The 12129-nt window shown below is 42.7% G+C and overlaps 1 protein-coding gene across 5 annotated transcripts in view; it reads left to right on the top strand.

The window, feature by feature from the left end:
• The window catches only part of LOC126345965 (PAS domain-containing serine/threonine-protein kinase), a 212289-nt gene that overhangs the window by 118699 nt on the left and 81461 nt on the right, over positions 1-12129 (top strand). For all 5 annotated transcript variants that reach the window (XM_050002149.1, XM_050002147.1, XM_050002148.1 and 2 more), the window contains one exon: positions 1042-1403. In XM_050002149.1, coding sequence (XP_049858106.1) covers positions 1042-1403 — 362 coding nt within the window. The remainder of the gene's footprint in view (positions 1-1041; positions 1404-12129) is intronic.

Raw genomic sequence — 12129 nt, 5'->3', positions numbered from 1 at the left:
ATTTAACTAAATATGTGAATGATAAAAGAACTCTCTCCTCTTTAATTTACAGTATTATATTACTGCAGTAAAACCTGAACCTTTGTATGCAGCCAAATGCCTGGATTTCACTAAGACTAAGTAGTAGAAAACAGGGTAAAGAAAGAGAGGAAAAATTCTAAGAAAAATACTGTGGCCAGTAAAACACAGTGATGAACACAGGAATTGGAGTAACAAATATATCTGGAGGAAAATAAAACAGCCAAATGTATCCCCAAAAAAATACATTGTATTACAACGAAGTTAAATGGCTATCTGATTTGAATGCGAGGGGGCAGGGGTATATGAAAAAGAATTCTTGAAGATGTCAGCTGTGAGAATTTCCCTAGAGCAAATAGCTCCAAGAAATCAGAACATGTCTGAAAGAGATGATAGAATATGAAATTCTGAATGGAGATACATTTTTGAAGAGTAGTGTTAGATTCTCATCCCAGATAAAACTGAGAGAGAACTCGAACAATGTGCTCAGAAGTTAGAAACAACTGCATTATGACTGAATTAAAATTTATTGGAAACTGGAAAAAAGGCATGCTGCTAGAGAGATATCAACAGATTGAAGCAGCTGGAGAAAAATTGACAATCTCAACTGAAAACGTTTCTTCAAATGTTCTCTACAAAATAATATTCCCTGCTCAACAATTGAGAGGTATAACAAGTGCACAAATCATACCAGAGTTCATTTTCGGGCCTACAGGAATTTTTCCCTGTATGAAAGTGAACAATTAATATGTTAACTTGGAAGTGTGGTCATTGCTGTGCTCTAAATGTGACTGGAACAAAAATTGTTTGTCTGCTGCTCAGTGCTTCATGTGTACTGTTGTGGTATAGTTGTTAGCATTCTATGGAGGATTTTCGTTATTATATAATAACTTTGTGATAGTATTGAAAAAGCTGACTTAATACCTTTTGTGAGCTGTTCTATTTTCCCCATAGTACTCATTATTTTTTATAAATTTTTAAATATTAAATGTTTGTTTAATTTAGTTATTTCATTTTTCACAGAAAATAACTAACATCATTCCAAATTTTTGTGAAGATTTGGAATATCCAGGCCCTTTGCAACATCTGGATGGTGCGAAAGATGGTGATGATGACAACAGCAACTATGATTCTGCTGTTGAAAATGTGGATCCAGATAGATCATGCAGTAGCAGTGCAGTTTATGAATCAGACTGTTCCGCTGTCTGTTCTAAAGACTGCAGCAATAGGGAGAAGCTAGAATTAAAAAATCTTGCAAGCTGTGATAATATTTTTTCAATTAATGAAAACAAAGACATTATCAATGGCAACAGTAGCACTGATATGCCAGAAGTCATAGATTCCTTAAATAGGCTTAATTTGGGACTAGTGAATGACATATGTGGGTAAGTAATTAATGTTTTTAAGCTTTGTTTGGTATTGTGTTTATATTGTGCTTATCATTTTTTGTGACATTGTTGCTTTATAACATTTTAAATATGGGTAGATTTGTAATAGATTATTGTATGGCTTTCGTGTATAGTGGTCAGTGTTTCTTTCACAAAATGTCTTAACTGATTTTCAAAGCATGAGTTGTGATCATGTAGCTCTCAGAAGTCCTTATCTAGAAAATGGGACAAGGTCATTTAATCTTCTCTAAAGGCAAAAGTATTTAATGCTAGAAAGCTACTACTACTTTATTCTCTGAACTACCACATTATACATGTGGATTGCTTACTGCCCACGTATAAAATAAGATATTTTACCCCATTACATCTTGTTTGTCCCCTGCAGGTAAAACTACACTGTTGTTGCTGTCAGTACCAATACAAAAGAAGTAGTATGACCAAAATTTTTTCATTTATAAGCCATTTAGAGCTCAAACAGTGGAAAGTTCACATTGGAATATGAACTATATTATGAAAAGGATAGATTGCTAATCCCTGTAACAACGAATCATTGAGTTACAGATAGGCACAATGAAAAGACTGTTACTCATTGAGCTTTCTACAAAACCACCTTCAGAAAAGAAAACATGCGCGCGCGCGCGCACGCACGCACGCACGCACGCACACCTTATGCACATGAACGAAAGCATCAATCTGGATGGCAGGGTACTTGTAGTAGGGGAGAGGAGTCAGTGCTGCCTGGCAGAATGTGCAGGGACTAGGTAGCAGTGGAACAAGTCTGCCAGGTGCAGTGTCAGGAGGCTGTGGGGGAGGGAGGAAGAGAGGAACCAGAGAGGGTAAAAGGAGAGGAGCAGAGAAAGCAAAAAGACCGGAGCCTTTCAGTGAAAGGTGATGTGAACTGGGATGAGGTGTCAGGACAAGGGGGCAGAAACTGTTGGATGGGAGGTGTGGGGACAGTAGGTGACCATAAGTTTGAGATGGGATACTATCAGGAGTTGAGAACGTTTTGTAGGGATAACTCCCATCTGCACAATTCAGAGAATTTGGTGGTAAAAGGGAGGATCCGGATGGTCCAGATTGTAAAGTAGCGATTGAAATCAAGTGGGTTATGTTAAGCTGCATGTTGTGCAGCTTGTGGTCTATTTTGCTCTTGGCCGATTTGGCTGTGGCCATTCATCTTGGTGGTTGGTACTCAGACTAATATTAAAATCTGTGCAGTTGTTGCAGCAGAGCTGATGTGACATGACATGACTGTTTTCATAGGTGGCTCAGTCCCTGATGGGATGGGTAAGCCTGTGACAGGAGTGGAATAGGAAGTACTGGATGGGTGGATTTGGCAGGTCCTGCACCTGGCCTTCCACAGGAACATCATCCTTGTGAGAAGGGGTTAGGACGGGGAGTGGCATAGGGATGGACTAGGATGTTGTGGATGTTGTCTGGGCAATGGAACACCACTTTAGGAGGAGTGAGAAGGATCTTGGATAGGATGTCCTTTTCCAGAGCATGATGATAGATAATCAAAGCCCTGACAAAGGATATGGTTCAATTGTTCCAGTCCGGGGTGGTATTGGGTGATCAAAGAGGCACTCCTTTGTAGCTTATTCTTGGCAGTGGTGGGAATATTTGGAATATGTGGAGCATGGTTTATGAAGAGCTCTATGAGACCTTCAGAATACTATGTACAGGATCTGTCCGTCACTGCAGATAAGCTGTCCTGCGGTGGCTAGGAAATATGGGAGGAATTTTCTTATGTGGAAAGAAGGGTAACTTTTGAAATGGAGGCACTATTGGTGGTTAGTGGGTTTAATGAGGACAGAAGTGTGGGTGGCACCCTCAGAGAGGAGGTGGTAAGTTTCATGCTGGATTGAGGAAGATCAGGTGAAGCAGATAGGAGAAAAGGTGTTGACATTGCAAGAAAAAGAGGAGTGTTGTGGCCCTGAGTCCAGAGATGAATATATCAGTGGACCTGTGCCAGACCGTGGGTTTGGGCCTTTGGGAGTGTAGGAAGGTTTCCTGTTGGTGGCCCATAAACAGGTTGACATAGGAGGTTGCCTCATGGGTACCCATGACTACTGTGGACTTGAGACCATGTTCCTGTGGAAGACTCAGAGGCAAGATCTGCCCAATCCACCACCCAGCACTTTCTATTCCAGCCCTGACAGGCTTATCGTGGCATTAGAGAGCAGCTGTGTAATTCACCAGCTCTGCTGCAATAATTGCACAGCTTTTTATGTTCGTGATTCTGACGTTCATTGGTTGACGGGACTCTTGAGTCTGTCTCAGTTCTACATGTTGCCAGCTGTTACTGCTGCCCACTACGCTTCCAAACATAGTGCAGACGCGACTCATGCCTCCTAGTGGCTGAGAGCTCACTGTACAAGTCTTTTTGTTGTGTCTGTTTGTAATCTTTATGCGCATAACAATCTATCTGTTCACATAGGTACTCATAGTTAAACATGTGCTGTACATATTGATGTAGTGTTACTCGAGTAGTAGGGTGCAGTGGTTGTGGTGGTAATAGCATTCAGTCCAACATTGGTGTGGTGAAGCTGTCCAGTATAATCTATCCTGCTCAAATATCTGGTTAACTAATGTAAATGCATCTGAACCACCTTTGGCCTACCAATACAATTTTTACCCCATTCCTCGCTTTTCTTCCCCCCCCCCCCCCCCCCCTTTCACACACACACACACACACACACACACACACACACACACACACACACACACACACCACACACACTCTGAGCCAAATATCTTCTGAAGGTAGATTCGCTTCTGAGCAACGAGTCTCTCTGCTCTTGTCAACCTAAAAATTCATAAATAGTAATTATATACTTCTTATCCCTTTTTCCATGATGAAATACTGAACCAAATCTGGAGTGAGCATTAACTTCTGTCTCTTGTTTCGAAAATATGATCAGTAGATCTATCTTTTGTTACTTACAAATTAAAATAACAAAAGATAGATTTCAATCATGAGCCAAAGATATTGTTCACCTGAGAACAGTCTATTTCATTTTAGATATATTGCTGAAATATCATGGAAATTACTTTCCTCGTTTTTTCATAAATATTCAGTGTCTTTCTTACTCATATCTCTTTGCCTTAAACATAAATGTTAAATTAAAATCTGTCTGTGATTAACTCCCAAGGAACTAAAACCTAATCTTAATCTAATGTATCTTAATATAAGAAATATTTAAGCTTTCTTATTTTCTTTGCCATTTATCTTCAGGCTTTGATCTTTTCTTAAAGACCATAAGTGTTCATTAATACATACATTAACTACGGAATGGCAGGTCAGAGTTAATTTTTTTTAATGTTTTGATTGGTTTTGTTTCCAAATTAACTGAAACTAGCCACGTGTTGTTGGGGCTCAGTCTGGTTAAATGGAAAAGAAAGAAAAGAGAATGCATACACATTTCTAACACACATGGAAACTGGATGTATGTCCTAATCTCTTCTCCCCGTTTCTCTGTCCATGTCCTCCTCGCCGCTCTTCCCATCACCTCCTGCCTTTCCCCTCTCTCTGTCACTTCCTGCCTTTCCCCTCCTCCCCCTCTCACTGTGGATCATCTCATTCCACCTTTTGCTTTCCATCTTTGTTTCCCCTTTTCTCTCCATCTCCTCATTCGCTCTCTCTATGTCTATCATCTTCTCCCCTCTCTCTCAACTTCCTTCTGTCCTCTCTCCCTGTCCATTTCCTCCTTTCTGCTTTCTCTGTCCATTTCCTCCTGGCATCAACTGCTTCAACACTGGGAGGCCAGAAAGGACAAAAGGAACACTCCCACAAAGACTTGTTATGTTTCTCCAGTCAACAAATATCTGAGTCTTGATCTGCAACCACAAAGGCTTTAAAAAATCAAAGACAAATGGCCCTCTCCTTCCCTAACTCGGAGATCCTCTTAAACAGTGTCACCACGTGATACCCTCACATGGCCGACCTCTATTTTGTCGGTGCACACCATCGTTTCCTGCCCATAAATTTCCAGGCTGATCCAGAGAGAATACTGACCCCTCTGTCAATGTCGTGGAACAGGATCCTCAAACCTTTGCACCCTATAGCAGTGAGTCCTTGAAGGCTGACACTCAGCAGCTGCCAAGTGCCGTCATTTGTTCCCTCTTCCCCTTTCCAGATTATTACTCTCCTCTAATGGAATGTTTGCGGCATTACATCCCATAAGGAGGAATTACCCACCAGGTTAGCCGAGCACACTAACACGCTGCTTCCTGGATTCGGGTAGGCGCGCTGGCCTCGGATCGAATCCACCCGGCGGATTAACGACGAGGGCCAGTGTGCCGGCCAGCCTGGATGTGGTTTTTAGGCGGTTTTCCACATCCCCCTAGTTGAATGCTGGGCTGGTCCCCACATTACGCCTCAGTTAAACGGCTCGCAGACATCTGAACGCTTTCGCACTATTCCATGGATTACACTAGTAGCAGTTAGGGTACACTAATTCCTTCCCGAGGGGTACGGGGTGGTGGCAGGAAGGACACCCGATCACCCTTTCAACTAACATTGCCACATCCGATTAACCATGCCAACCCTGCATATCCGCAGGAAAAACTGCACAAGCAAAAGAAAGAAAAGAAAGAATCCCATAACGAGGAATTGTGGCTGCTCTTGGAAGATCAGCGTCCCCTTGTTTCCTGCCTCCAAGAAACAAAATTGCATCCTTGCAAGCACTTTGACCTCTCACATTTCCTGCTGTGCTCTTCATTCGTTAGGTGAGTACTGGCTTGATAACCCTGAGGTTCCTAAGCTGGGGACTGGTAAGCACTGCCAGTCTCCTGTTACTGTAAGCTCTGGGCATGCTTCAACGACCACTGTACAGCGCAGCAGTCTAATGGTGTCACAGGGAATGGGGACCGCAGCTTGACTGCTGATGAGATGCATGGCTGTTGAGGTGGGACAGTCATTGGCAGGTAACCTACACAGAACCTGCCGCTCCTCAGGTAAGGCTTACTGAGGCAAAGGGGGCTGTGTCAGAGTGGACCCTTGTTTCCCTAGCTGCTCAGATATTATGGATATCGACATAGCTGAACTTAAACAGGAATGAGCATTACAAGAGGTAGTGGACGTAGATCAAAGGATCCATAGGAACAACGGGGAAATTGAGAAGACTGCCACCATCATTGTGACCTTTAATTCTCCTGATCACATCATGGCAAGTTTCCTCCAACTTAGGGTTAGGCCTTACATACCTAATGCTATGCGGCACTACAAATGCCAGCACCTTGGTCACACAATGCTGAGTTACGGGGATGAAACAATCTGTGGAAAAAGTGGAAAGGCAGCCCATGAAGCTGGCATTGACTGTCCATCTCGAACAGTCTGTGTTAACTCCTCTGGGAGCTACCCAGTCTGGAGCCAAGACTGCCCTGTTTTTGCAGAGGAACGAAAAATTTAGGCACTAAATGTCACCAAGCGGATCCCCTATGCTGAAGCCAAAAAGGAATAGAAGACGATGAAATCTCCTGTCTTTACCACTTTTTATGCATCCACTGCGCAGAAACCTGCTCCTAAGGTCGACGCCTCGACGCAGATGTTGTCCAGTGTACAATCATACACCACCAGCATGTGTACATGCCAAGACAAAATGACTAAGGATAAAGCAACCCAAGCACACGCCACAGAAAAGACCAGCAACACTGCTGTAGTGTGTGTCAAGAAGGCACACAACAAGCAGAGTGCCTCTCACCACCTCCCTTCCCGCTCATCCTCAAAGGGACAAGGTACAGGGAAAGGTTCGTGACGTTCGGGTCAAAAGCTATCCCGAGCACTATCGGCTGTCATTCTTTCATGTCTGACTGATGAGGAGGACAGTGTGGAGTTAGATGCCTCGGATCCAGGCAGCCCCTCTACTCCCCCTCGCTCTAGAAGTGTTTCACCTCTGTGGTGCAAACATAGGAGTAAATTAAAACCACATAGACGAAATGGCTCCCATCCTACAGTGGAACTTCGTCTACTATCTCAGGGTAGAGTACTGTGTCTGTGTCTCCAGGAGACTCATTTCCATCAATCGCTCACCCCTGAGCTACGAGCCTATGTACTCCACAAAAAGGACAACCTGAGTGAAGAGATAGCTAAGGAGGGATAGGTATTTTTGTCAGTACCAACTATCACTCATTGCCTCTCTCCCTTACAACAACTTTAGAAGTAGTTCCCATGTCAGTGCACATGCATCATCCATTGATGATTTGTTCCCTTTACTTGCCCCCACATGATGCACTTGGTAAAGAGGCCCTAACCGATAGCTCCCCTGCATCTTCATCTTCTGTGATGATTTTAATGCACACAATGTTCTTTGAGGCTCTGCAACTACCTGCCCCATGGATAGAGAAATTGAGAGGCTTGTCTTGTCATCATGTGCATACTTGTTAAATGCAGGACAGAACACTCACTTCTACACAGCAATGGATCGTTCTCTGCCATTGATCTCTCACTTTGCTCTCCAGCTCTTGCTCACACTGCTCAGTGAGAAGTGGTCAATGACTTGCACGGAAGTGATCACTTCCTGATCTGGATTCACCTGCCAGATGGGTTGGAACCCAAAAGGAAACCACCGCGATGGGTGCTCGGTTGAGCCAAGTGGATTATTTATAGCCAGTTGGCCTGGTTTGAACTTTGTGCAGCATCCATTCTACAGTGCACGAGATAACAATGCAACCTGTCCCTTGGTGGAGTGGTGATTGCCACTCTCCAATTAGGACTAGGCATGTGGCTCAGGGTAGGTTCAAGTATCGGCCAACTCCAGAGACTCTTGCAGCCTTTCAGGTGGCGAGGGCGAAGCGTTACTGAAGAGAGAGCAAGAAGAGGTCACGGCAACAGTTCCTGAATGCCATTAATCGTTCCACTGAAAATTCTGTTGTGTGGGAGACCATCAGGAGAATTTCTGGGAGAAGAGTCAATTGCCCCATGGCTGTTGAAATCGGGAAAGGTACTCTCCAAACCAATCTGCAAGACATTGCCCAGACTATGGCGGCGTATTTTGCCACTGTTACTGTAATAGCCAGTCAGGATCTAGGTTTCCAGTGCCGTAGAGTGGTTGGAGAGAGGTGTAGTTTGGACTCTCGATCCACCTCTTGATGAAGATCACAACTGTCCATTATCTACTTGGGAGCTGGATTCTGCAGCTCGTGACACATCTCTTGGTCACGACAGAATCCACTGCGGTATGCTGCAGCACTTCACAAGGTGAAACAAAGATATCCTCCTTTTTAATGATGTTTGGACATCAGGCCACTTTCCTGACTCGTGTTGCGGGGCAACTTTAATTCGTCCTTTAAAACCTGGAAAATATTGTATGTGCCCAAGTAGTTACCATAGTGTTGTCCTCACTAGCTGTATGGGGAAGACCTTGAAGCAGATGGTCAACCCCCACCTTGTCTGGGTCTTAGAATCCAGACAACTCTGTAATCACTTTCAGTGTGGGTTCAGGAAGTATCTCTTCACCTCTGATAACCTTGCTTTCCTGGAGACAGCTATACAACAGGCTATCCTACACTGGAATCACCTTTTAGGTGTACTTTTTGACACTGAGAAGGCATGTGATACTACTTGGAGGCAGCTCGTACTGGAGCCGCTTCACGAATGGTGTTTTTGTGATTGTCTTCCCATTTTTATCCAGTCCTTCCTCTCGCCACAGTATTTTAGATACGGAGTTGGTGACGTCCTATCTGATCACTTTAAGCAGAAGAACGGTGTACCTCAATGTAGCATTTAAAGTGTGTCTGTCTTTGCCGTAGCTATTAATAGCATTACATCCATAGTGCAAAGTTCTGTCCAGTGTTCCTTATTTGTGGATGATTTCTTTGTGTTTTGCTCTTCTTCAAGCCTCACAACAACATGTCAGTTGCAACCAACTCTTCGACATTTGGTATGAATGGGTGCAGAAGAATGGCTTTAAGTTTTGCATCAAGAAGTTTATTATTGTATTTTATTTACACATCAAGTTCCGTAGGACCAAACTGAGGAGCAAATCTCGGAGGTCGTGGAACGTACCAGCACATAATTACAACGTAAAAGTAATAACAGATAAAAATAAAATATTTATGAACCCAAAGAAAGTCAAGCCATACGTTTAAGTAAAATCAATCAACAATATAACATGAGAATCAGCTTAAGCTTTCGAGGAACTCCTCAATGGAATAGTAGGAGTGATCCATGAGGAAACTCTTCAGTATTGATTTGATAGCGTGTGGGTTGCTGCTAAGATTTTTGAATTCTTCTGCTAGCTTATTGGAAATGGGTACAGCAGTATATTGCATACCTTCCTACTCAAGGGTTAAGTAAGTCTGATCCAGATGCAGGTTGGATTCCTGCCGAGTATTAACTGAGTAAAAGTTCATTATATTTGGGAATAAGCTGATATCGTTAACAAGGAACGAATGTAAAGAGTGGGTGGCTGTGGGAAGCCAATGTCAAAATACCCAGGCTAGTGAACAGGGATCAATGAGGTTTGCGAACTGTCACTAGTTATTGTCCGAACCGCCCGTTTCTGAGCCAAAATATCCTTTCAGAATAGAAAGAGTTACCCCAGAATATAATACCATATGACATAAGCGAATGAAAATAAGCAAAGTAGACTGACTTTTTTGTCAAACAATCACATACTTCAGATACCATTCGAATAGTAAAAATGGCAGCATTAAGTCTCTGAACTCCTAGAAATTTGAACTGTTCAGTTTCACTAATAATATGCCAATTCTGTGAAATTAAAATGTTGGGTTTTGCAAAATTGTGTACTAAAAACAGTAAAACGCGAGTCTGATTGTGTTTCAGTGTTAGTTTATTTTCTACAAGCCGTGAACTTATGTCATGAACAGCACCCTTTGAAAATGAGCCAATGTTGCACATAACATCCTTTACTACCAAGCTAGTGTCATCAGCCAGCAGAAATATTTTAGGGTTACCAGTAATGTCATATCATTTATATAAATAAGAAACAGGTGTGACCCCAAGACTGATCCCTGGGGCACCTCCCATTTGACTGTACCCCACTCTGACCCCACATCACATCACAGCCATTCTCAACATTGTGAATATTGACCTTTTTCTGTCTTATTGAAGTAAGAGGTGAACCAATTTTGAGCTACTCCCCATATTCCATAATGGGCCATCTTCTGGAGCAATATTTTGTGATCAATACAGTGAAACGCCTTAGTTAAATCAAAAAATATACCTGGCATTCGAAACCTTTTGCTTGATCCATCCAGTACTTCACAGGGAAAAGAGAGTATAAAATTTTCAGTTGTTAAACCTCTTCTAAAGCCAAACTGTACATTTGATAGCAAATTATGCGATATAAAATGATCAATTATCCTTACATCATAGCAGTTTCAATAACTTCAGCAAACACTGATGGCATAGAAATAGGACTAAAATTGTCTACATTACCCCTTTCTCCCTTTTTATAAAGCGGCTTTACTACTGAGTACTTTAATTGTTCGAGAAACAGACTATTCCTAAAGGAAAAATTACAAATATGGCTAAGTATGGGACTAACATGTGCTGCTCGGTACTTTAATATTCGGCTAGGCACTCCATTGTATCCACGAGAGTCCGTAGCCTTCAGTAATTTAATTATTGACTCAATCTCCCCCTTGTCTGTATCACGGAGGAGTATTTTAGACATCAATCTTGGAAAGGCATTGGCCAAGGGAGTTATATGCTACCCTGTAGAAACTAAATTTTTATTTAGTTCACCAGCAACGGAATACAGTTTTTTTACATACACTCAACAAGGAACTTCTTAAAAAACAGCCAGCCAATCTATATCCTGGTAAAAGAAGCATCTGAATTGTCAAATTATTTAAGTGGTGCTCCGATATACCAATAATTTGGGAGTCAACATCTACAAGCAGTTCACTAACTTGATCTCTTATACCTCTTATATTTTGTTGAAATGCGCTAACCCTTCCCTACTTGGAAACATGACGTCCTCCGAAGGTGATTCCGTAGTTAGAGGGACTTCCTTTAAGCAGGTATACCTATCAGCTGACTTTGTTCTAAAGAAGGTGCAGCTCTAACACCAACTACTACAGGAATTTGTCCACGAGTGATCCCACCACAACCCACTATACTGTCATCTGTAAGCTTTGACAGCCTCCCCTTCCCATACCTATTGAGGTGCAGGCCATGCCTAGTGAAACCTGATCTACTGATAGACTCAGCTGGCACCACTGCAATGTGCCTCATGCCCTCTGCCGTCAGTGCGCTTCCAGACCCACGTTAACATGCCTAACGGCTGCATTAAGATGAGGCCAATTATGACACTGAAACAGTTGCACGAAATGCACATTTAATGCCACCAGTTTGAATAGCTATCTTTCCCATGTCACCACCTATATCATATTCTCCGTCCCTATCAAGCCTATTCCCTGCTCCACCTGCTATCACTAAGTGATCCTCCTTCGTAAAATTCCTACATAACTCCTGTATGCTGTCACCAGCAGAGCCAACCCTGCACAATGCTAGTGACCTGGTACTCACTCCCCAACACTTCCTGCAACTGCTGGCCGACACCTCTACCATGCGAACTCCCTAGCAGCAGAACCTTCTTCTTTCTGTTACACTTCGCAACTGACTTGTCTCCTAATTTCTAAGGACTGCTGCATGTTTCCTACACCTACAGCTACAAAAGCTCCTCTCCGCTCAACTCTTGACAGCTGGTCAAATGTATTGCATATACCCAAAGTACAACTGTCTGAATACATC

This window comes from Schistocerca gregaria, chromosome 1 (assembly GCF_023897955.1).
Source record: "Schistocerca gregaria isolate iqSchGreg1 chromosome 1, iqSchGreg1.2, whole genome shotgun sequence".
Classification (NCBI taxonomy): domain Eukaryota; kingdom Metazoa; phylum Arthropoda; class Insecta; order Orthoptera; family Acrididae; genus Schistocerca; species Schistocerca gregaria.
This window is presented reverse-complemented; position numbering and strand designations above follow the sequence as displayed.